Source organism: Cyprinodon variegatus, unplaced genomic scaffold, assembly GCF_000732505.1.
Source record: "Cyprinodon variegatus isolate N-32 unplaced genomic scaffold, C_variegatus-1.0 Scaffold42, whole genome shotgun sequence".
Lineage (NCBI taxonomy): Eukaryota > Metazoa > Chordata > Actinopteri > Cyprinodontiformes > Cyprinodontidae > Cyprinodon > Cyprinodon variegatus.
In genome coordinates, this window is record NW_015150495.1 from 1,227,824 (window position 1) to 1,255,324 (window position 27,501).

The 27,501-nt window shown below is 36.6% G+C and overlaps 1 protein-coding gene across 5 annotated transcripts in view; it reads right to left on the reverse strand.

Moving 5' to 3' along the window:
* Positions 1-27,501, reverse strand: part of dpp6 (dipeptidyl-peptidase 6) — a 329,860-nt gene that overhangs the window by 76,055 nt on the left and 226,304 nt on the right. For all 5 annotated transcript variants that reach the window (XM_015370176.1, XM_015370175.1, XM_015370172.1 and 2 more), the window contains exon 3: positions 24,853-24,951. In XM_015370176.1, the coding sequence (XP_015225662.1) occupies positions 24,853-24,951 (99 nt within the window). The remainder of the gene's footprint in view (positions 1-24,852; positions 24,952-27,501) is intronic.

Sequence of the window (27,501 nt, forward strand, 5' to 3'; positions counted from 1 at the left end):
TTCCTCTTGTGTCATCCTGGTTCCCAGCCCTATTATATTTCCCAGTTACTCTCCCTCGCCCCCTAGTGTCACCATTATTCCCCTTAATTTTCTTCTAGTGCTTTCTCTACACACCTGTTCCCACCTAATTACTGCATTCAATGTCCTATTAGTCTCCTCCTCAGTGTATACATACCCCTTGTCTGCAGTTTGTCTTTGCCGGATCATCATATTTACTTCATGTCTTCATTAATTCCTGTTTCTCAACACCCGTCTTACTTTACTTTGGTTCCTCTGTTTCTTTACTTTTGGATTAAGTCTTCTGCTGCCACCGTTGCCATATATCTACTAGAAAACTACTCAGCCTTCGCTTCTGTATTTTGGTCCAACTGCAAACATTCTAACACCCTGACAAATTGCTGAAACTTAATTTTCATATTACTTTAGGCTAACAGTTTTTCTGTACATCTGAAAGATTTTATGAAACCTGAAAAACAAAACAGTAAATGTCTGAAACACTTTAATACAGATACCAATGAGTGCTATTTATAGTTAAACTCTTAAACGTCCAAATTAGAATAATAAATTACTCATCAAAAAAGCAGAAATATGGCCTCTAGAGACAGATCAGGGAGAAATGTCCCTCCATCCCTTAAGGAAATAATAGAAATTGACAGCAAAGAAATAGCTTGTTGATGAATTACTGCTTCAGGGTCCCTAATCCCAAAGCGTACCATCATATGATTACATAACACTCTGATTGAAATAGCCAGTTCCTGTGAGCTGTGATGTTAGCCGTCAGGTGAGACGAGCTGGGGTGTTAAGTTTTGGGATGAAATGGGATTTTTCTTGTCGGTTTCGGGTCATTTGCCCCTGCCCACAGCTGCAGAGGATGACCGCTTTGATGAAAGTGACATGAGTTGCTGCAGAAGAAAAACTGTTTCAGTCTTCCAGTGTAATAATATTGCATGGGCCGGCTTATATGGGCTGTGAATTATTGGTTCGTAAAACTTTTAACAGCATTTTAATTAACAATCCACCTCTCATATTTATAGCAATTTTCCTCCTAATAAATGAACACTTCCTTTGCTTATTTCCCAATTGTGAGGCTCTGCAGGCTCTTCATGCTGCATCGTCTTTGTCTGGATTTCATTTTTCAATGGTTTGATTAATGAGCAGAATAACAAGTGAACGATGGAACAAACAAATGAGCAGAAAAAAACCTTGAGTCTGAACTTACTGTCAAAACGAAACCACCCACAAAAAAACCAAGCCACTGACCAGTTTCCACACAGGAAGTGATATGTTTTTATCCAGAATTTCAATCAATGTAGACCTTTTACTTACTTTAATCTCTAACACTGCTGCTCCTCATTTCTTTCTCTGAGCCAAAGTTAATTTATTTCAGCTTAAAATCCCACAATTTTTTTCAAACCCATTATCTAATTCAGTTGGATCTTCTCTACCTTAAAAAAGCAGCAGGGTCCAATCAAATATCAAACCCAAAAACATTTAATCTGACTCATGAAAGACACCTCGCCTTTCCCCCCGGCGTGCTTCTCTCTTGAAAGTAAGCATGGCTAAAGGTGTTGGAAAGACAAAGTTTGAGGCCCCTCAGTGAGATCAGCAGTAAGATCAAAGACAACAGCCTTCTCCTCAGCCTTTCTACGTCGGGGTCCCGTAAATAAGCAGCTTGAAAAAGAAAGACGTCTTTCATCTACAGCAGGGGCTTCAGAGTTTGTGCATCGCTTGGAATTTCCCAGCTTTGAGGTTATATAACAAAATATCATCCTTTTTAATAAGTTTTAAAAGTTATATGAAAAATATTCAATATTCATTGATTTAACAATGTATGGGCTTGTAAGAAAAACCCAAAGTACTTCCTTCACATTCTTTAAATCGTCTGCACAATCAGATATTTCTCTTCTTATAATTTGGAAATATTTTCTCTTCTATTTTTTCAGAAAGAAAAAATAATTATGCTGCAAAAAAAAAAAAAAAAAAAAAAAAAACTTCAACAGCTTCAAAATCAGGAATCAGGTTTAAACAGCAGCGAGTGGAAAGCAAAGTGACTCAGATGTTCTTGAGAAGGACATGACCTTGCTGTTTTTAGTTTAATTACGAGGTACTCCGATGAGTCAGAACTGTGCTGAAGTTGATGAGGACTCCCTGGGGATGAAAGGACACTAGATAAGAAACCACAAGAACTAACCAAGGCTAAAACATGGCATGGAAATTAAGCGCTTAAACACCATTATCCCTGCACACAGCAAAGCTAGCTTTGTATTATCACAAACTTTGTATACCCTAAGCATCCTCCAGCTGCAATGTAATTTACAGCTACCGCATCGATATCTACTTGGAAGCTTCTGGAGAAAATCTCTACATTTAGTTTTCAAATCCACCTTAAATGGCTGTCGGGTCCAAACATGGACACATTTGTTTGTCCCAGTGGGTCAACGGCCTTGAACACACATATCAACTAGTAAAGAAGTGAAAAAGCAAAAGAAATTAACATCCCCTGAAGAAAAAGTGAGACATGGGCTTAAAAATGTGATTTGAAACTGGAAACTAACCAGCCCAGAATGGTGGTCAAATACCTAGCCAGTAAAATATACCAGAATTAGTTACTGGTTTGAAAAGCTTAGGTTTAAAAGGCTTGTTTTTCCTGCCAAAAATAATTCTGATATAATTTGTGTGTCCATTTCATGTTTCTTATTATTTAACAGCAAGACAACAGACTTAAGCTTCGAGTTGGAACCTTAAAAAACCTTTTAAATCTAAAAATTGGAAGCTAAATGTCGATAGCAGTATGGCTGTTGAGCAAAACGCAGACTTGCTAACTAATCTTGCTACTTAGTGATCCGATATTTTTATCGGTATTGGTCCAGATATAAGGGGAAAAAAAATAGATTGTATCCGTGACAATTGACTCGATATAGGGGCCGATCTATTCACTCTAACTCTATGCTATGCTCTGGTGTCATGCAGCAGCGCAATAACACAATGCAGCCCTATGGTTTATGATGGAGTGAGCGAAAGGATCTGCGGTGTGGAGGTTTTTCACGCTCTCTCAGCCTACTAGCCCAATGGCTACGTGCAATATTTTTGGGAGAAATGTTCCGAGGGGCGGTGTTAAATCTTTAAACCATAACACCACCAACTTAATGAAAAACCTCCAGAAGTTTAATAACAAGGAACTTTCTGAGATTATCGGAGTCGGCAAACAAAAAGGAAGCAGCGGGAGGCAGCTGACTTATTTGGAAGCAAAGGAAAGAAGTGAAAATTTTCCATGTAACAGTATACAGGCTAAAAAATCACAGAGATGATACTTGATAATGATAATGACACTTTTTTCTACATGTTGACCAAGTCAGAGAACTTTGGGTTTAAGATTTTGTGCAGAGTTGTTAAATAAATCAGTCATAACATTTATATTTGGGTTGTTTCCTATTTTTTTAAGAAAAGGGAAGTCAAATCATATACACAGAAGAATGATCCCATTTTTTTTTTTTTCACACAATAAAACCATTTTTTAGGTAATAATTCACTGCTGTTTTTGGTATCAGATCGGTATCGGCCGACATTAAACTTTAAATACCGGTATAGTATCGGGGGTGAAATCGAAGGTGCATCCCTACTACTTAGCAAGTTAACGTTTACTTTTTCTCACCCTAAGGGCAAAAAAAACAACAACCAATGTTAAGTAAGGACCATTATAAGGACCATTAATTTTTATTATTTTTTTGCAATCAGTGATCGATCAATAAACCTGAACCCCTAATGCTGGCAGGAACTGTCAAATAATCCGAATACTGGAAACATAAAAAAAGGGCTTTGCACGCCCGCTTTTTCAATTCACTCGAATTTTGTTTATTTCTTTACTCCAACTTGAAACAAATGTAATTTTAAGGCACTTTACTGAGTCAATTCTACCAAATAATACAGACAGAAGCACTTTGAGGACTGTAGTGACCCTTTAAGTGCCTTTATCTAAGAGAGGAAAATAGAAAACTTCTTATATTGAGAAAGAAAAATTAATCAGATCAGTTCAGGGTCTGTTTTTAAGTATATAAAATGAAACAGATGGCATAGAGCAAGTCACAGTAAAAGCCAATACTATAGCTATATTTAGGACAGAGATAAAAGATAGGGCAAAGTGGATCATTCAAAGAATTCCTTTGTTGCAGCAGCCTAGCAGATGCCCCCTTAACAGTGTTATACTTTTTCTTAAATTTTCTTCTTGTATTGTCTGGATATAGATGTAAAATATGATAAAGGTTACTTTTCTACATATAACTGTCTGTCTGTCCCAATCTGGTATTAATCATTCATTAAATGAAAATCAAACCCAAAAATACTGTGTTGTTCCTAACCTTATTTGGTGGTAAAGAAAATGCTCCTAGAACTTTAAAAAAAGTATCAAAACACATCAACTACCATTCCTGAGCCCTCTACCACGAAGCAGGTTAGCGAGACAACTTCAGGTGTAACCCTGACTTTCCAGTACCATGAAGCTGGCTTCATTCTTAGCGAGGCTAGTCACCATGGTAACGTATTCTGAATGACAAACCTGCTTGAGGGCTTTCAGGATCGATCTGAATCCTTGAAAACACTCTACCGAGCGTTAAATAAAGACTTAAATAAAGCAACAACACAATCAAGGATCTTTAAAACCGAAAAGCAGATAAAACAAAACATTTTCTTGACAAATTAAATAATTTTCAATGTATTCATCCATTTTTCTTCTTCCTTCTTCTTGACATACCAACCTTTTACTGTTCTCTATTTGCTTCCTCCACTATAATACCCTCACACACCCCCATGCATTCATTTGCTTCTTGTGTCATTGATAGATTCTGAATCTCAATTAAAAAAATCTATTAAAATCCAAGCAAAGTGAGAAGATTCTTTGGCTCACAATGACAACAGCGATACAGGTTTTCTGGCTTGTATATCCTAGAACCATGTTCCAGACTGTATGGCCATGCAATATTATGCAACTGGCAGCCTCATGTACACCGTTGGGGACGCTTAGCAGCTCGGGAAAAAGGCAGTCTGTCAATCAAGGTTCCAGTGCCCTGATGCAGTTGATGAATTAATTCATCATCTTTTCTACATGGCCACTTGCTTGTACACTATATAAAAGAAGGTTTTTATGCAATCGCAGGTGAGTCAATGCCTAGATTTCTGTGAAATGTCATTCTGGACGCAATTTAAAAATCTGGCCAAAGATACGGCCAGTATATATACAAATATAACCAATATGTATTATTCTTGTTTGTTGTAACAGTATAAATGAGAAGGGTAAGTGTCACACTGAAGCTGTACCAATTTGGCATTCATAGTAAAGTGCCAGGTTCAAAAATAAATAAATAAAGAGCAAGTTACTGATGTTTCTGTGAAATGGAGCACTTATCATGTAGCGGAAACTGTATAGAAGAAAAGACATTAAGGTATTTTCTGTACATTTAAGGTATTTATACACATTTAAGGCTGCATTTGAGGATTTTAACCATTTTAAAATCAGAGCAGATTTTTACCTTTTATCTTGCTGAGTTGTGACACAGCTCAAAAATGAGGATGAATTAACTGAGCACTTCTTGCATTAATGTGATGCAATTGGGGCATCAGCTTCCAGCTCTACTGTCGCCCAAACATTATTGTATTAAAAAGTCCAACTAATCAAAAAAACAACAAAAAAACGATGTTTTTGTGTTTTATTTTTATCTGCTCCCAAGTCCTCTTCAGTCCCAAGGGGTACGTGATACGTAGTAATATGCAGTACAGTGATTGAGATGCAGGCTGTGTTAAATGACACTGATATATAACTTACGCATTTATGCAGTCAGCAATCCTTCGCCACGCTGTTTTGCATCCATTTCATTCTGCTACAGTGTTTGACTTTTCATTGAGGCATTTTTTTTTCTCCTCTTATTTTTGTAAGATGAGATTTTGTTCCTCACAGGAGAAATACGACGCTCACGCTTCTGAGCTAATGGTTGATGTGCTACTTTGAACCTGCCCATTTATACATGTGCATTCACAGATTCATGATCAGTTCAAGCTGGATTGAGTTAGTGAGTCGATAACCAGCTTGGTGGCACAGCTGTTCCTTATTGCTATTGTTCTGGACTGGTTTAACTGGATAGGCTGGAAGTAATCCTGCTGTGCTAAGATGCTTTGTGGTACAGGCCTCTGTTTGGCCAAATGGCCGATTCTTGAATCACAGCCAAAACGATTCCAAGTGCTGCAAATGACTTATTATGCAAATGAGCTGATGTTCTTTAGCGACTTTTAAGATCCCTAGTATCCATTTTTTTGCGGATTAAAACTATAATTGTTACATTCAGAATACATGTTTATTAGGATGTAAACAAAATACTTCCATAGGGGAACACAGACTATTAACAGAAGAGCTGAATAAACTTCCTCCAACCTCACACTGAACAGTTCCTCGAATCATTTGGCTGAAACTACTGTTATTAAAGTCACCACACACTGTGAAAGCACTTTGAAGCATCACTGCACATCATTCATCACTTATACTGACAGCTAAAATCTCAGTGATTAATGCATCCTCAGGTTCCAGCCTCTTTTACCAGTGCTAGAAATACATTCAAAGCTACGTAAACAAAAGGGCAGGAGAGCAAACATTTAGGAAAAACCAAACAGGCACAGCATTTAAACACACCATAAAATGGATTTCATGCACCCCTTAGCCTCCACTTGTGATTAGTCTTAAGCACTGCATAATTGATTTACCTCCCTACCAGTGAGGTGACCTTCATGTCAGCTGTTTACACTCCACATGAGCTCTTATGCTCTGTCGTGTAATCTTGCCCTGCTTTCCTCTCTCTATGTTTGAGCACCAGAAGTCTGCTTCCAAACTAATCAACACACTTGGAGAAAACATGCATGTGCTCATAATTGAGATCGTTAGCGGGGCTGCAGCCCGTAAAATAACAATTATTACAACAATAATGACAATATAAACCACAATGTAGGCCCAGGTTTCTCCATCAAAGTCTGTACAAGCCCTCGTTTGTTTTAAATCATTAGGAAAATCATTCAGATCTGCAGTTGCGGTTTAAAACAAGTGGTTTAAAATAACGGAAAATTGATACATAACATATAAAGAACCAATCTTCACCTGATTTATCTGCAGCAATATCCACTCTTACTGGAATTGATGCTGTTATTAGTTTGACCAGCCCTCTTTTGCCAATATGGCAGCACTTAGTCATCTTCTGCAATATTTCACAAGGCTGAAGCTCACAGAGAGAAGGATCCTTGATCAATTCCTTCCTTGAATTATCTCTGTGGAGCCTCCAGAGTTCTCCCATGTTTCCTCTTCAGCTCACTCCACAGATATAGAATGTAGGTGGGGGTACAAAGATTACCTCAGAAGAAGGTTGGTTTTTGTTTCCATTGTTTACCAATGCTGTTGATTCAGCCTTACTTTCTGCATCACTGCCTTTCTAAAAGACCAAATGATGACCTGCTAATAGTCTGTTGAAAGACATTTGTGTTTTGTAATTATAGTCAGACATGTATGTGATTTTGTGACCAACAATTAGTAGAAATTAAAGGAAAATACATAGATTAAAAAAGATTCTTCATATAAAATCTTGAAAGTGTTTGTGTTCAGCCTCTAAATGCTTTAAACACCTGCTGCAATATATAGGAAGATAGATAGAACAAAATAGGACAGAAGGGAATGAGATGAGAAACAAGCAAGGAAGAAAGGAGGCATAAGGAAATAGAGAATACAAATAAAGGATTTAAGAAAGGAAGGTGTCAAACAAAGGAAGAAAGGACACCAAGAAGGAAGGAAAGAATAAAATACCCAACTGGTCTACCTGACTTTTTTATTTCATAATTATTCAGACCTCGAAAAAAAAATGAAATCATATTCTAAACTACTCTTAACAGATGGATTAGGAACCCTGTAAAAATAAAAAGCATGAAAAAGCCCATCAGTAACAAATAATCAGTGCCCTCCCATCACCAATAAGATTAATAAAATAATAAACATCAAGATCCTCCCTAATGGTTCAGGGTAGAACCAAAACTACTAGACCTCTTTTAAAACCAGTGTCTGGGATACATTTCTACTGTGGTTCTTGCTCCAAACTGATTGAGGTAAAGCGATGCCCACAGATACACCTGGAGTGGAAACGTATGTATTACAGTACATGCATGATAAGTCTCGTATGGTTTACACCACAAACCGATACCTACAAAAGCCTCTAAATGGATTTTATAAAGGTTTCACAATGTGCTTAATAAAAAGAGTCGACTAAACCCGCAAATTCAGAACAATATATTTAACAAGCCTTTTGTATTTGTGTGAGCAGGAGAAAGTTGACTATTTTTGGCACCGTCTTTGCTGCTCCAACTTGGATCAAAGATAACATCCAACTCCTCAGATGTTCAGCCTTGACGTTAGCAGCTTTGGAGCAAAGAGGCTGATGAATTTACCATGAGACGCACAAAGACATACCGCTCCTGCATCAGGTCTGTCTTCCTCCTGTCTGGGTTCTAAAAGATTGAACAAGAATCAACTTCACAGCTTTCAGAAGACTTCCCATGCTTCCTTGAAAGACAGAAGAATTTCCCTTTATGCCAAAAAGCAATTTTAGATTAAGGTGTTGTAATACTACGCTAAGATTCTCTCTCAATCTGTGTTTTCTGCAATACTGATTAATCAAAAAATGCTCAGTTATTGCAAACTTAGTTGGTAATCAAGTAGCGTAGAGAAACAGTAAGGAACAATGACAACTGTCCAGTTATCTTAAAACCAAGTCCTTTTTAATCAACCAAAACAAGAGCCACTTTATCAGCTGTAAATCTCTATTATACACACTGACAAAACAAACACGCTTCGCTTCTTTTAATCACAGTTATAAGTCCTGCCTGAAGTGACAATAATGGCCTTTTCCATCGTCCCTACTGGTCCATTTCTTCTCTAAAGGTTCCCCCCTTTATCATATTTAACAAACATTAAGGGAGAAAAAAGAGAATTCCTGGAGTGGCAAACAAGAGGAGCGTGGCCATTAAAATGGCAAACAGCTGCTTGAAGAGCTGGCATCTCATCCCTGAGGACAGCTTTCACCTTGGTGGGATGAAAAGGATGGTGATGCTATGCCGGATTCAGATGGAGCGCTACAAAAACAGGCATCTGTGAGATATCAGTGGTGTCTGCTAAATGTGCAATTACCAAACCAAGGCAGGGAGACTCTGTGAAGGTTTCCTGGCATGATTAGAATACTGATGCAGAAAAACACACTTCATAGAGTTTACAGGGGATGGGGTGAAATGCTACATGCTGCCATGAACATTTAATCTGTTTTTGCTTTTTGTTATACCTACATGTTTCCTATTAAACCAAGTCTAATGCAAAATACTCTTTTCAAGAACTTTATCTATGAAGGCTAGAAATTTGATCAAACTAACGTGATTCTCTGTTAGAAAGCAACCTCTTCCTCTGTTACGGTAAATAAAGAATTAACTCTGATTACCCAAACATTTAAAAAAGCTGGATTCACCCTTACTGTCAAGGTTTTGGTTCTGTTTGTTCTCTTTTTGAGCTTTCATTGGTTTCATTTCCATTGTGTCTTATTCTAGTTTATTTTTGGTTGTATTTAAGTAATGTATTTCTTGTTTCCCCCTTGTGTCAGTCTCCTTCTTCTAGCTCCCTTCTAGATTTTTCACATTTTTACACATTTTCCCCATCTAATAATTAGTCCTCCTGTTTAGGGATGCACGATATTGGGATTTTGGCCGATATCCGATATACCGATATTTTAAAACTCATGTAGCAGATAACCGATACCGATACCGATGTTTAAGCTGGACAAAAATAAGTAGTCATTGAAAATAGCAGTTTTGTTATCCATTTCTGACACTTTGAAAAATAATATACTCAAATATATTTTCATATGCTGATATCAAATAGATTTTTAAAAACGCGGTATCGATCTATTTTACTTTCAAAATCTCGTGAAATTTCATCGTTCTGTTACAAACTCTAGTGATATTTAGCAAATTCTTGTGAGATTTTGTTAGTAAAATAGATCAATACCGCGTCAATATATCAACATATAAAAATATGGCAAAATTTTGTGAATTTTCGGGGGATTTCGTAGTATAACGATGACATATAGCAATATTTTATTAGGAAAAGAGATTGATATGGTGTTTTTAAATGGCAATATATCAGCATATGAAGATATTGTGATATTTTAATGTATCAATATTTTTTCCCTCATCTTTAGAAGTTTTTAAGGAAGAAGAAGTAGTATTTTTTTATTTTTTTTTAGACTTTAGAAACTCAGAAGCTGATAAAAATATCGGGTTAAATATCGGTGGGGTGGACGATGTCCAATATTCAGTTTTAAGGCCGATACAGGCCGATACCGATAGGGGGCCGATTATATCGTGCATCCCTACTCCTGTTGTTTCTGTCTTCCATATATACATATTCTCTTCAGTTACTGTTTTTAGGTTTCTAGTCGTTTCTTTGCTCCTCATGTATGTCTGCCTCCTTTCGTCTTGGCATCTATGTCCTCCAACACCTCCACACAACCTGACACTTACCAGCCACTTCCAGGCCTGATTACTGTCAGTTAGGCTACGTTCACACTGCAGGCCTTGATGTTCAATTCCGATTTTTTTTGTGAAATCTGATTTTTTTCCATTGTCATTCACATTTCCAAATATATGAGACTTCTATGTGATCTCCTGTGTGAACTGCATTCATACAGCTTAAGTGTCTCGCATGCACAGTAGAGGACAAAATTACATCACAAGCCAAAGTTCTTCGTGTTTAAACATGGATGGTAGTGCTGGAGCGCATCTAGCAAACCTTAAAAACTCAATCTTTCCAAGATGCCGCCGTGGATAAATGCGACCTGATCGTTCAGACACAGGTTGCATTTGAAAAGATCAGTTACGCATCGGATTCAGGACCACATAGCCAAGTAGCAATTTTCAAGTGATTTAGTTTGCAAATCTTTGTGGTAACGCTCTCAAAATTCCACTAGCCTTCAGAAATATCTAAGTGAATTAATCTGACCCCCTACTTAAATGACAGGCTAGACAATAAAATACTTTATTGTCAGTACAATACCCTGCACTAATATCATTTTGCAAAGGAAAGTGTGATGTGAAAGACTGATTGACAGTTACGACAAAAACTTGTTGACAGTTGTGCTTCTATGGGTGGTAAAAAACAAACAAACAAAAAAACAAAAAAAAAAACACAGTAATTTTTGGGGCAATTCTTTTTGACAGAACTGTCTTGGTTTTAATAGTGAATAGCTCTCAGTAAATGAAATTCTTATTGGAAAACTACATTTTTCATTTACTTGGGTATTTGCTATTTGTTCTCATCTGAAAAATTTAAGTTTTGTCGAAGAAGCAAAAACAAAAGAAATCTGTACTGGACCTACTTTTCACAGCCTTGTGTCTCTGAACTGATTGACTGAAGCTGTTCATGTCTTATTCTTATTCTTTGATACAAAATTTAACATTGTGTTGTAACAGGTTATACAGGGCAGTGCAATAGGAGTGTAATAGTACATTGTATACAGATTTGATGGGGGCTTGATGCAACAGTGAAACTAAACTATTTTCCTTTTTTGGAAATAAATCATCTATGCTCTGAAAGAGCAGTCTATATAGAGAAAGGTATACTTTATGCATTGTTTATTAGATTAAAAAATGTCTTTGACTAAAAAGTCAAAATGACAAAATATAACTCATAATATTCATAGTATAAAATGCCATTAGAAAGTGCTGCCTTCTGTAACCCTAATAAAAATAAAAAAAATAAAAAACAGTCAGTCAGTGTACTTTGTTTCCAAGTTTGAAGACTTTTCGCTTCCCACCCAGGAAGCTTTTTCAATTCAAAATGTCAGAAATAGAGTTAGGTTTGAGGCTTAATAGAGCGGACCAAAAACAAAGCCTTGTTTTGGCTTAAAAAAAAACATGCAAATTGAAGCGAGTTCTTTGCTAGCCTGCAATACCCATTACCCGTCTATGTCTCTGAAATGGGGGTCTCTGAAAAACTTTCCTAGATGGGAAAGGAAAGGTTGGATTTTTTTAAAAAGTCACTTTTTTTGGAATGACTGTGACCTGGATGACTGAGAATCTTCACCAGCATCTGTAACCCTAAGCAACTTCTCTGGTATCTAAGAATTGGGTTCAAATACAATTACAGATTAAAAGAATCTGTTTGATTAATTTAAATGTCATGGGATTGAATCAGGGCTGCACTGGGATAGACTTTTGGCCTTTTGAGCAGAGATGGGCCCACCGGGTATTGATGAAAGGACCGTAAAACCTATAAAACTTTCTTGTGACAGTGCATGCACACTGTCTTTTTTAGTGTTTAATAATTTTAGATTTACAGCATCCCCCCAATCCTGTAATCCAACAAGAGGCTGCTTAATCTAGTTTCCCTCCAGAACAATGTATACCCTACAATAACACCTAAAAATCTGGACAGAGAATAATAGAGTTAAAACATGACTATTGCTGATCAAATGTTTGACAGAATGTGACTGGATTATATTAAAAAAAAAAAAAACCAGTTAAAATGTGATCTTAAATGTGCTCCTCCCATCATCTGTCTACCTGCCCTGTCTCTGTCTGTGGATCAACCGGGTGCAGCACACATACAGTGAAATGACATTAACAATTGAGGTATTAAAAGGCTCCCAGACATGCATTTTTGCCGTGTTGTTGGTTCTGAAGTGAGTTGAGTTTTTCCTACAGTACTTTAAGAGACAGAGAAAATGCGTGAAGTGGATTTTTTCATGAATGTTTAGATTAGATGAAGAGTTGAATTTTGTCTGGTCTGTGTACGTCTTGGTTGAAAGTCCAGAAGGTCTGTGCAAGCCTTTAGAAAATAAACGGCATACTAGAGATGCAGTTGGTTTCAACCCCAACAATTCTGGCAGTCAGAAAGGGACCTTAGTTTCATTCCCTCTTTGCTTGTAAGTAATAGGAGAGAGACACACGCCTGGTTTGGTAATAGGGGCCCTTTTCTTTCATAAATAGAAATTAATAATTCCCACTGGGGGGGAGAATTTGGTTTGAAGGCACCGTGAGAATTCATAAAAGTCTCAAAAAATTAACCTGTTTCCTTTAAAAGTGAGACAGAGATAATGTCGACCAGATAGGCCAAAGCCTAAATCCAGGATATTTCTGGAAAAGCAGAAGTTGCGTACAATATCTGTCTATTTTATCTGAGTTTGTTTACTGTCCAGTTAAAAAAAAACAGCAAAAAAGTAAAAAAAAAAAAAAAAAAAAAAATCCACTGGACTTTGTTTCATAGTTTGAAACTTGGAAAAAAAGTCCAGTTGACAGTTGTTTTTTTAAACAGGAACTAGGAGGACTTAATAATGGAGCGAGGGCTCCAGGGTTGCTTCAAAGACCCGTTTAGGTCAATTCAGTTATGGTGAACTGAAACAGAAATATCCAGACAAGTGAGGGGCACACGTATTATGATCTCTAAAAGTATTTTAAAAATCACTGTTCTCTAAAATTGTGCACATGTAGTTTAACAAGGATCCTTAAATTTGACTGAGAGGCACTGATGCAGCTGTTGACAGGAGCTGTGGTAAAGAAATACATTTTCTTTTTAAATTGAGTTAATTCCACTATTAGGATCAATCACAATTGATATTAATGGGTTAAACAGACTTTATGTGGCCAACGACTGTCTGTCTGTATGTCTGCCCTACATGTTTAATATGCATGTGATGTTGGATGATTAATTTTACTGTGTATGAAGCATTTTGAAATTAACTGAAATAGTTTTCTGATATGGCATTAATATGTTTTGAGTTTTTACAGGATTTGGAAGAAGCTCGTAACATGATAGAAGGGTATAAATATTTTTTAGGTTTATTTAATGTCCAATATGATTTATCACAACAGCTCTGCCTTTGTGGAGCCTATTGGAATTTTTGAAAATGAACACTGATAAGATTATATATTAACCACAGAACCTCACCTGAGAAGATTGAGGTACTAAGAGGTACTATTTTTGGCCTTCTGGTATCTGGTGTACTGATTTCAGGCACAGTTCAGAAACCAACCTGGTGTCTTCTACTCCAGATAATTTCAGCCATGTTTGTGAAGCACTGGTGAGGGACAAGAGGAACATCGTCCCTCCTGTTACAATGCATACTAGAGATGCTATGCTGCAAAAATGGTGCACATAGCTCTAAAACTTTGGCTAAGAACTGATTTTTCAACTACCACAGGTAAACCTGTCAAACATGTTCTTGCTCAGATGCTCCGCACATAAAATACTTTGACAAAACCGGGAAGGTTGCTAGTGTAAAGTTCTCATCACATCAGTCTGGCAATGCAAATATGAACATGAGCTAAAATTTATTGGCCTTGTCTTGGTGCTATTTATTCAGTGCTACTCATCTGAATATATTCCATGCAAAATCATAAATGCATTCCAAAACAATCAGCACACCAGATGTTCTACTAGGTAGGTGGATGGATGGAAAAAAATGAAGAAAAATAAAGTGAATGCTATACAAATTCAGTAAATTTGCCATAATAATAATAATGATAATACATTTTATTTAAAAGGGGCCTTTCTGGACCCTCAAGGTCACCATACAAAGGATAAAAACACAATGGCAGAAACAAAGTCAAACCACAGAACAAAATCCATTTAATGATAAACAGATGAGTTTTGAGTTGTGATTTGAAATGGAGAAGTGAGTCCGTGTTTCTAAGTATTGGTGGCAGAGAGTAGAGAGATTTCATATTGAATGCGGAACTGCACAGGGAGCAGCGGAGGACCAGGGTGATGTGGTGGGTACAGGAAGTTCTTGTTATTATGCGGGCAGCTGAGTTCTGGACCAGTTGTAGTTTATGTAGTGATTTTTGAGGAAGGCCAAAGAGGAGAGAGTTGCAATAGTCCAATTAGGATGTGACAAGGCTGTTGACAAGTTTGGCAGCAGTGTGTGGAGTAAGGGAGGGACAGAGGCAGTTGATGCTTCTTAATTGGAAGTAGGCAGACTGGGTATGTTATTGATATGTGATTAAAAGGATAGGGTGCTATTGAGGATGACACCCAGACTCTTAACCTGGGAGACAGTGAGATGGAGGAGCTGTCAATAATAGGTCGGAAGCTATCGGTTTTGGGAAGAGTTGATTTATTACCAATAAGGAGAACCTCATGTTTACTACTGCTTAATTGAAAGAAGTTGTTGGTGAACCAGGCTTTTATTTTAGATATGCAATCTGTGAGGGAGGATGGTGTAAGAGAAGACAATGGTTTTGTGGTGAGGTAGAGTTGGGTGTCATCGGCATAGCAGTGGAAGTGGATGTTACATTTGCAGATGACAGTGCCAAGGGGAAGGAGGTAGATGATGAAGAGGAGGGGCCCCAGGATGGAGCCCTGGGGCACACCCGACGTACATAAGAACATATATATCGGTAACTAATATACTTATACAGCATGTATTGTATCTTAACTGACTTTTATACATGATACAATAAAAAAATTGATTATATTATGTATGAGTTTTAAGTATAGAAAACAAAAAGAAAAATAAAATCTTATTGATTGGTAGTTTTTTTAAACCACATGCAGAATCACACAGAGAACCATTGAGTTGTAACTTTTAATTTACAAAAAGCGAATCTGTACAAGAAGCTGTAAGTGGAGAACTGAATTACTTTCAGGTTGGTGTGATGGGGGTAAGAAAACTGTTTAGGAAGGAGTTTGAGTTGCAGATTGTACCCCAGAGGTCCAAGAGAAAGGGAGAGAGATACAACAGCATTGGTACTTGTAAGAGACACTGGTGATGAAGATTAAAAACTGCTGCACACAGGTAAGACCTTTTCCATAAATATCGGAGACAAACTAAGGTTCACTACTGTAGTTGTACGGAACAGTCCACCTTAAATGATTCACAAGAAGACAAATTTAAACAAGGAGGATATTACTGGTGTAGGTCTTTGACTGCAATACCATCAGAGATAATCATTCTGCAAAGAGATGATTCTTCACCTCCTCATGGTGAAATGGTAAATGACCTGTACTTATATATCGCTTTTTCAAGTCACGAGATATGACCAAAGCTCTTTACACTACATTCAGTGATTCACGCACACACTGAGGGTGGACAACTACATTGTAGCTACAGCTGCCCTGGGGCTCATTGACAAAGGCGAGTCTAACGTACCGTGGTGCCACCAGGCCCTCTGACCACCATCAGTAGACAATGCAGGTAAAGAGTCTTGCCCAAGGAAACAACAACACCTAAAGCCAGAGCTGGGGCTTGAACCATCAACCCTTAGTTTTCAGGGCAAACTCCTACACCCGATGCCACTGTTGGATATAGTTCATCTACAGATTATTTGCACAAAAATCTTATATACTTGCTAGTCTGCTTGATTGAGAAAAGTTCTCAGGTGTGCGGGAACACGGGTCAGGTCATCCACGAGAAAAGATCCTCTCTTTGACAGGAAGCTCACTAACACCAGAAAAACAGCAAAAACCAGAGAACACTAACACTGTCTTGCCCATGAAAAGAGTCCAATAAGAGATCATTACACCCTCTCCAGGTTATATTCAGTCTGCCTCTGGAGAACTGACTAATAAATGGAAAAAAGTTTTAGAAAAAATAACAAAACCAATGAAACAAGGTTTAAAAAAAATATATATTTTTCAACCTCCACCCTAAGAAGCCTTATAACTAAACCAAGACACAACCCTGAAAACACAGATGTTGGTTTTTCTCTGGGGAAAAAAGGGAAGGTAATGGAGACAAACTAATCAGCTTATAGCTCCTTCTAAATCTTCCACTCCAGTTTCTCTTCTTTTCTTTATGAGCCGCACTTAATTCAGCTAAAAAACACTGATATCATGGAGACAGAGAAAAGATGAAAGACTGAAGAGCTTTCAACAGGGAGGTCTAGTGTGATTTTGGATATTGCCCCTGTCTCAAAGGTTCATTACAAAATCCTGCCCTTCATAATGGCCTGTCTTTTATAAGCTCATGTCAATCTTTGGTTCAGAAGGAAATGTACATTTTGTGCAAACCAGAATGAATGACTTTTAATGAAAGAATAATGATCTCACACAACTACTACGTTTAAAGCACATAGAGAATTATCTGCATCCCTGTTATTAGACACGTGAAAAGAGTCTATAAATTAATATTCTACTGCAGTTGCAAAGCCAACATTTACCAGTACGAAAAGCACCTGATCATGAATTTTGTTTTATATCTCAAAAGCATGGAGGAGAAAAAGAGAGGGATCTTTGAGCATTCCTTAACATCATCCAGAATCCTCCATCTTAAAGGCAACATCAACACCTCTCTTTTGCTATTTTCTCTGGTAGAAGACCTTAAATAAAATGTACGAGAAAACACAACCTACAAAAGCTTCGCTTTCACCTGTTATGCTATGTTTAGGCCTCACGCGCTAGAGGCAGCAGAAGCAGCTAGTTTACATGCAAGGTCAATGGTTGACGTGCATCAAGGTGCAGCAAAAGGTCCTGCAGCGCATTTTGAGCTGCAGAAGCAGCTTGTCTCATCAGCTGTAGCAACGCCTCATGCATGGCTGCGGGAGATGGGGGTGCTGGGGGGTGCTGCAGCACCGACTAGTGACGAGAAAAAAGTATAAAAAATATTTTGCACAATTAATACATTTCTTATTGCTATTTGGCAAAAATTATTTTGCCTTTTTATATTTACCATTACATGTATTTGGATTTTAATGTAGTTATTTTGAGGCCTAATCAACACAAATTTGTGGAAGTTAGGTTGTCATGGCAATGTCAAGCTAACTAGGTCCTGCCAAAGAGGTATCCCACTCGTGGCAGCAGACTAGTAAATTTACATAGTCTAAAGACAGAAACGAGGAGGAAATATGGCATTGAAACGCATTTCGGATTTGTCCATTTATGACAGACTTTATCTGTAACCAGGGCACCCTGCCTGTTGGTCAAAGTAAGAGCCGCCACACACTTTCATATCTATTCATACAATTTAACGTAACCATAGTATTTTAGAGTCTTATTTTCATCTTGTGTTCTTTAAGGAGAACTGTTTAATAACGTATAAATAGTATAATAATGAGGATTGAATAAAGCAGTTTGGAGCTAATAAAGTCACATGTGACAAGAACACAGTAATTCAGGTTAATGCCAGCTGACCAAATTTACGTTGTTATAGTGTTATTGCAAAGTTTAACTAATAGTGCATATATTTACATGAAAAAAAATTATATCTGTGTGTTACAGTCCCTGGTTGCATGTACTGAATTGTATATGACAATAAAGTAGTGAATCTCAATCTTTATAAATAGGCCTACAGGCTCATAGGTCTTTTGTCCCAAAAAAAACAAAACAAATCACAGCACCCCATGTTCAAAAGTACTTCCAGCAGCCCTTGCCTCATGAGCTTCTGAGCATGTAATCCACAGGATGTGCTGTGAAAGCAGCAGCTGCTGGAGTAGGAAAAATTGAACTTTTGCTGCTTGACGCACCACATCAACCGATCAGAGAAGCTGACCTGGGAGCTGCTGGGGAGACAGTCACAGCACTGCTGATGCAGATCGCAATGATCACTCCACTGAAACAGTTTATTAACACATAAAAATCTTAGAACTTGTGTGATTTTGACTCCTTTCTCATCTGCTCAATATTTTCTTTAAGTCTTTTAGCCCGCTTTATGTTGTCAGACATGTTCTAAATTAGGGATTTCTTAATTGCACAGCCCCGACAGTCTTCCGACCTCAGTTTGGTTTGCAACTTTCAGCCCCAAAAATGGAGCTAATCACAGTTATTTCAGGATGCATGCAATTATAATTTCACATTGAAGAAAGTGTTTTTCTCCTTGGCTTGAAACAAATATGAAAAATATGCTAAAAGCAAGATAATATACCATAAGGTAGGGGTGTATTTTTTCACAGCTCTTTAGCCTATATTTAACTCCTTCCCTCAAAAGGAGCTGAAGGATGTATCTAGGAAAGAGAACACCTGTTACCTTCACAACTGAATCTTGGATGAGCAGAAGGTGATGAATTGGTTGCAGTAATGGGAGTCGGAGTTCATATATCATGGAAAAATAGATAAAATCATTCAAAGTTAAGTACGATTCCACGTCACAAAGATCAACTTAGAAAGGTCTTCTCAGTTGGAAAAAAGTTGGAAAAGTTTGGCGACAGAAATTTCATCAAATATCATCCTCATATAACTATTATATGCGACTGCAAAATATTTATCCTATACTTTTTTACTCAAGTCATCTTTTCCAGGGGTTTAAACGTTGGTAAATCCGAGAAGCAGATGGGAGCATCCAGATGTGTACAGTACAACTGCAGCTTACCGATATTCATCTGTGCTTATTCAGGCATGATCGATTTGTTTACAAGCTTTGGGTCACAGCCAGCAAGAGCAACAAATCAGCCACATGAGAGGAATCTCTACACAGAGCACACATGGGGATCTGCAGATAAAGAGTTCACCTCGTCATCCGAGTAAAAGAGAATTATCTCCCTGTCTCTCATGTAATATGATGTTTCAGCTTTCTAAAGACATGCAGACATGGGAAGGGATGGGTTTGGACTCTACACCTTTGGAAAGCTGCCCGTTTTAGGGCAACCATCTCACATGAATGGAAAGGAGAAAGTTGCTTCCTGGGAGATCTCGTAAATCCATAATCTGTCAGATCCCCACACCCTGAAGCTGCAGACACTTTCTTTAATGGCACACTGCTAAATCCACAGCATAACTAAGGCAAGATCGGGCAAAACAAACTTGCTTTATAGATCGCTGTAACAGATGTTTGAGTGTTTCTCTTGCCATCAAATCGGAGATAATAAAATAAAAGCCTTTGATGAATTCTAACAGCAGTGACATTGGGAAATAAAGGAAAAATATGCCGTAGTTACAGGTAATCAAGCAGCTACTGAGGTATGTAGGATACATCTGTTTTGGAATAATAGAGAAATCAGTCAGAATGCACATGTAGAGTCACCAATCACTAAAATAAAAGGCAAATCTAATATTTTGGATTATACAAACATCTCAAACATATGACAAAAACACATAGCCTATCAGTTTGTTTTTATCAAGCAGATCAGCAGTTTAAAACAATTCTTTAGCACAGAAAGATTCTTTGGAGGCACAATTCTAACATTCAGCGGCATGATAACATCAAAAACATAACATGTGAAACAGATGATCACTACTGCTAATTGTTTAAACAGCAAACATGAGGGTTTCTTGACTAAAACAGTTTTCATGGCACATGGATGTGTGGAAAAATAGGGAAAGGAGGAAGTAAGCTCTTAGTTCCTTTATAGATCCGATAAACTGGAACTGTTGAGACACTGTTGACAAACTCTTCATCGGGAAATTCCCAAACTGTTATCCTAAAAGTCGCTTGACATCTCTAGATGACGTTATCACCAACGTTAATATTTGATCAGGCTTTGATTGAGCCCAAAAGAAAGAGGCATATTAACACTGGCAAGATAGAATGTGATTTAAAAAACACTTTGAATATGTTTAAGACTAAAAATTTATTTGCTAAAATTACATTAAGTATTACTTAAATAAATACTCTTCCTGAACCCAAACAATATGTATAAATAATTGTATCATATAATCAAATTTAACCAAAAGATAAAGGATGAAGCTTTGTATGAATCCATTACAGGGAGAGATACATTTTAGTGCAACATTGCCAAATAGAACAAAGAAACAATGTACAATATTTACACATTTACAAAAACTAATGTAAATTCTTTTTGCATCCAGCTAAAGATAAAATAAATAAATATATATATATATATATATTACATTAATATTAAAATTCCATGTTAGTTTTCTGTACAAGTATTTCACTTTAATCTTTCTAGTATGCACAACTTTGAATCTCCCTTTGTTAACACTCCTTTATCGACCACCTATCCAAATAAAAAAAAAATAGGAATTTGACCTAAGGTTATTTAGTTTCACAAAATAATTATTTACAAATATTTCTTTTCTAGTTTCTAAAAAGTTCAACCTTCAAGTTTTTAACAATTCTTAATGTTTACAAGGATTTTATTCCCTAATCCAGAAAGGTGAGGATTTCAACATGCTCTGCAGTCAGGCAGCTTCAACACGAGGGAAAAATATAAGCAAATGATTTCCTTCCAGATATATTTCCCAGCTCTCCAGTTAGACATTAGCGTTAAATAAAAGTATCCCGTAATGCAGATTTACATTAATCCCAACCAAGGTCAGTAACGAATGATACACTAAAATAAGTCGAATATTAAACTTAAAATATATCTGTGCTTAACTTCTAATAAGTGACAAAAGCCAGTTGGTGTTTAAAAATGATATGCCCCTAAGGTCAGGTTTTGCAGAAGCAACTGTATTTCTCTATATAGCCTTATTTGTGGCCTTATACTTACTTGGTCAGGTTTCTGCAGCACTAACATGCTGCAGAAATATAGAAGTGTAATTTCTCAAACTTTCTTTACTCTTTGTCCATTCCATCCATTGTGGTTTCAACCTAATAACTCATCAGATACCATTGCTCAGCAGGCAAACAAAGATGGAAATGTCTGAGAGGTCGCTTAGTGAACCACAACAGATTAAAGATATTCAGTGATTAAGCAACATTTCTTACATTCTTTTAATCCACACTTTGGTACATGAAATAATGCAGACTCGTTATGAACAGTAGGAGATGTGTTCCTTCAAACTCAACAACATGAGAACGCACATCAACAAAAGGTCACACCATACATGTTCTGGGGCTTCTGCAAACAGAACCTTTAAGGATTGAAGATGAATGTTTCTAAAATATTACAATTTTGTTTGCATGCCTGACATTGTGGAGTACACAGGAAAATAGAAATCCAACAAAATGCTCATGTTTTTATCAACATCGTTAAACAGGGTCAGAGTTTTCTAGTGACAGGCGGAGTGGATGCACCACAGAGTGCTTTGCATAAAACGTCCTGGTTTGCTAGGTGTCCAAACTGCTGCACTACAGCAACATTTCTCCTGACTATTTGTTCTTTGGTGTAATATATTTTGCACTATAAATGACATTGAAGTTTATCTTTGTCAGAGTTTTTTGGGTGGAAATGCATAATGCATTAATTACGCTACGTTACTACTCCGGTTCTTTTACGATGAGTCAACATTTTCCTGGACTTCATTACTGACCACAATTGAAACAGAATACTTATTTGTTTTTCTTTGTTGCAATAATATATGCAGAGACAACTCATTAGACATAGCTGATAGCACTTCGGCAACTGCTTTCCTTTTGGACATTTTTTTTATTATTTTGCAAGTTTTCTATAGTTAAAACTTACATTGATGATTAATATCTGCTGTTTTTCTCTAACTTTTGTTTAAGTGAAAATAAACATTTAGCAACTAATGCTTCTGGTTTCTTACTGTATGAAATGACTGTCCTGCTGTGACTCTGTTTACATCACGCATGGATGTAAACAGACTCATCCTGTGTTTATTTCCTTGATGTTTCCTAATGAGGATACAGCTGTGACACAAGATGCCACAGACAGACATTCAGAGAAGGGAGCAGGGCTGGTTCCATGCAGATAATGTGCTGTGATCACTATCGATGAGGATGGCCGTGGTTATTCTGTTTTGGGGATTAGGAGATTCACAGCAGCCGACAACTGAAAATAAAACAAACTAATGAGAGATCTGCTGACTGTCATATTAGGACTGCCTTTCTGTTTTGATACAAGTCTGATTATATTTCCTTTTTCTAAAGAAGAAGAAACTAATATGTTCGACATTTTACTTTTTTAGAACTTCATCAATACAAATTTCATCCCCTTACGTCCATCAGTTGCTGGTGTGCATTTATAGCGGTCAATGAGTGGCAGGAGTATTCCACCCCAGATAGGGCTGCACACCAGTCCAATCATAAGTCCAACACGTGACATTTAATCCAGAAACATGCAAGCACACACTAACACTGAAAGGCAAGAATCTTTCATTAACCAATGTTTGGACTTAAGGGGCAAGTCAAAGAGTCCTGAGAGCATTTACTGGAAGGACATGTAAGCTTTAGAAAGACCACGGGGGAAAGTACTAACAGCTGCAGCACAAAGTAGCACCTGCCTATCCTCCAGAGGTGTGGATACATTCTATGAAAAAAAGGCCCAGTAGAGCCCCCACCGGGTCAGGAAACGATAGACCAAGGTCTGCGGCCTCTCATATCCAAGGAGCCATTTTACCCTGAGTTGTTTCAAGCCACAAAATATTACAGGTCTTTTTAATAAAACACAACCTATAATTTTTGTTAATCATCTTTCATTAGAAATCTCTTGCAATCTTTCACAACCCAACTTTTTTTTGCAGGTGATTAAAAAATGCATCTAATTAATTACAGAATGTGTCATTAATTAATCTAATTAATTGCATTTTAATCTGCTAAAGAAGTCACTGGGAACAATTATCCTCAAGGGCTCTAGTCCTTTAGGTTTTCCATGCAACCCTGCTCCCACAGAGCCTATGAAGTTCTTTATGGTAAGTTATTGATTGGAATCAGGTGAGTTGGAGGAGAGAAATTAGGTAATCTTGCAGAATGAGGGTCAACGTTCCACATCACTGTGTTAAAGGTTCCAGATATAAAGGGTTTTTATTCTAGGACAGTACAATATTGTAGTGAATGGTTAATCCATCTTCCTGTTGGTGACTTTGCTCATAGCTACATAACTTTCCCGACATGTCGAGTGCTTAAATGATCAAGCTGAAGATTTGCTGATAAAAGAATTTGTTTTTACAATAATTATGAACCACCTTGGTGTGGTTGGCAGTCCCATCTTCATTCTCTTTGAAGTCAAATTTGATATAGATCTCTTATTCTTCTGGTTTTGGCGGTTGGCACACAGCTATATGTGCATTACCGCCACCCATCCCCCGGTCATTCAGTGCTCCAAATTTAAAAGGCTCATTCAATGAATTACCACTCTGAATTAATCATGATTATTTTTATAACGTATTAATTTGGGGTGTAATTAATGAATCTAATTAACATGATACCTGAGAGCCCTAATGTTTACCTTTAAAAAATGTAGTAAAACATATTTTACAAGTTAAATAAAAGAAAAATGTCTCTAAAAACAGATTTCCTGTTCTTTTAATGGCATTCTGTTGTGACATTTCAATTCAAATATACTTTATTATTTGTTATTATAGCTATTATTATGTGTTTTTTTTTTTATCATTGTTAGCCAATATTAACATCCATTGTAGAGGATCCAAAGAGCCTTCACGCGGCATGCTGTAGATCCCTGCTCCTGACATTTTACGTTCGCAAATGCGAGGTCTACAAATCCCTTATTGAATCCATTCACCTTAATAATTTCCTAACAAATTTCCTACAAAATTAGTTGTGTATTTAATCATTAAAATAACCCTCCCTACCAATTTATATCTTCCTTCAGCTACATAATTAGGTAGACATTTCACTGACATGGAAAAATATCTAAAATAACCCTAAACATGATCAAGTATTAGGTTACTTTCTTGCTTATGTTCATTCAAATGTTTTGTGGTGTTTTATAACATCTCATTAATCTTAAATGTTGAGCATCACAATGAAAGTTAGTATCATTATTTTGGACAGAGAGTAAGGCCTTTTCAACCTTTCCTTCTATCTTCAGACTAATATCAGAATCAGAAATACTTTAATGATCCCAGGAGGAAATTATCTTTCTTACATGGTCCATGTATAAAAAAGAACATATTATAAATATTCATCATCTAAATAATAATGATAATAAAATACATAATAATAAATAATAAAAAAAAATCAAATAAAGGAAACTTACCGCTTATCCATTTAGCGTTTGGATCATGAACCTTGAATTCTTTTCTGAAGAGATCTCCAACCGTAACTTTGCCTTTCAGAGCCAGACGATCATCTTCTCCTGCAAGGGAAACAACCTCTTTAGTACAGGTAGGTGTTAATATGCTCAACAGAAGCACAGCTGAATTTGATACAGAAAGATTCAGACAGTAAAGGTAAACATTATGGAACTTCAAAACTTGAGTGAAGTTATGTGACTGAAAAGCAGAAATGCATTAAACTTTTTTTTATCTGAATGCATCTGCATGAGAACATCTTAACATTGTTTTAGGTCACGCTGGAGTGTCCTCAATCAAGGACAATGAAACAACCCTGGTATTGTTTAAACTGCTGGTCTGAGAAGGATTTATCCAGACCCCAGAGTGGTTTGTTTTCTCGTCTGTCCCAGTACACCTAAAGCATGAAGAACATTAAGAGCAGCACATTTAAGCAGCAAAAAAATGAAAAGAAATTAAAAGTTCTAATCCAAATCAGTTTGAAAATGTCCCATGGGGCTATGTGGAGAAATTAAGAGAAGCATCGCGCACCTAAAATTGGATGTCAAAGTATGAAAAGTAATCCTATGAGACATACTTACTTCTCCATGTTTTTATTTCTTAATCAGCACAATATTTGAGCAGTTTTGCAGCAAAATAGGTTAACTGCATGATGTTGTCTGACACAATCCCTGGACTGGACCATTACTGTTAAAGTGCCCCTACTTTAAAAGATAATTCCTTTTTCTATTGACACTCAAAAGTCTGATGCTTTTGAAAGCTTGGGTTGCAATTCCATAAACATTTAGCTGGGCGTTTTTGATTTCCTTGGGCTTTGGTTCCACTAAAGACCCAGTTCTTTCTAGCATGTTAAGGGGTGGGGTCGTGGACAGTTACAGAGCTCTTTTCCACCAGTGATGGAACATTTAGTTTGTCACAAAATAAGTTTTAATATGTTTTTAAGTGAGAAACATTGGAACTTTATCTGTTTAGTCTGTTTATCAAGAAAGATCCAACTTTTAAATCTGAGTCCAGTGTCACTGCAGACAGTTGTAGGCAGATCGTCGGTCTAACCACAGTCGTAACATCGGCCGGTTAGTCGGTTTATTATTATTTATTTCAACACACACAAAGTCTCTGACCTCAAACTTTTACCTGTTTTGTCTGAAAGCTTTGACATTTTAAGATAATGTAGATTTTGAGCACTTTGAGATGTTTTAGATATAAAGTGCAGTATAAATTAAATTTATTAATATTATTAATATTATTAATCATAAACTGTTAAAGGGAAATGATGGAGCAATAATCAGATGGAGCACTTTAACAGGTACTTTTCCCAACAAACAAGAAATATGCATTCTCATTAGACTGGCTTTTATGTAAACCTAATTTAATGGAGTGTAAACCCTTTTTGTATACATATACAAACATACATATGTATACATACACAAATCTAGATTTTTTTCATGGATGATGACATAGGCGCAAGGGGAGATACAACAAGTTAAATGCTATCTGTTGGCTTGTGGAGATCCATTTGAAGTCATTACATCATTAACACTTCCCACATCTTCTATGTATGGGATGTGATGACTTAGTTTTCTTATGATTATAAAGTCATAGTATGAATTCTTTGTACTGTTAGGTTTATTCTTTATACATCATGTGCATTGTTATTCTGTTAGCCAGATAGACTCTAAGAAACAGTATTTTGGGTAAAAACAGTTTCTTTATGTCCTACAGATATGAGGTTGGGTTATAATCAATATTAGAAATAAATGCGTTGATCACTTTTTAGTAGTTATTGCAAATCAATGATACAGTTCAAGCAACAACTCTGACCAGATGCAGGCTGATATAAAATGTAATGTCAAATATGTAATGCTTTATATATACATATATACCTCAGCTGTTTTAAAACACAATGATGATGTAAAAGACAGCATTTCAGAAACAGACCCTCAAACTGGCAGTCAAACAGTTTAGTGGTGATCCAGGCCTACTTTGCTCATTAAGAACCTAGAAGAAATACAAGCCTTGGAGAAAATCCTAAAAGAGAATGCCAAGGATTCAGGTTGGGACTAAAACTTAAGCACACCTGGGTGATAAAAGATAAATGGTTTAGCAGAAGGCTATTTAAATTCTAAATCAACAATCTCATAACATGACATTAATTACAATATTTATGCCTAAAAAAAAAAAGAAAGCACAGCGTGGCTAAATTAAAACAAAAATGAGTTGATCAAAACTTTTCCACATTAATATAAGAGACTCATTACAAGTTGCTGCAAAAATTTAATGGAAACAGTTGCCCCCTAGTGTGATACAACCAGTTATTAGTTTGAGGGACAATTAATTTTATTTTATTTTTTTTTACCCTAATTAATAAAAACAATGCTTTCAAAACTGTAGTTTGTGTTTACTTCGGTTGTCAGTCTGAAATTAAAATATATTTGTGAATGAGAAACATTAAGGTTTTCAAAGGGCCATCTTTCTAATACGACATTACTCTCCCCTCATTGCATCCACAAATAAATATTGATTTAATATCATAACCTATATGAATCACTTGTAATAACAGCAATATTACTATGCTGATATTTTCATAAAAACAATCAAAATGTCAATTAGAAAAC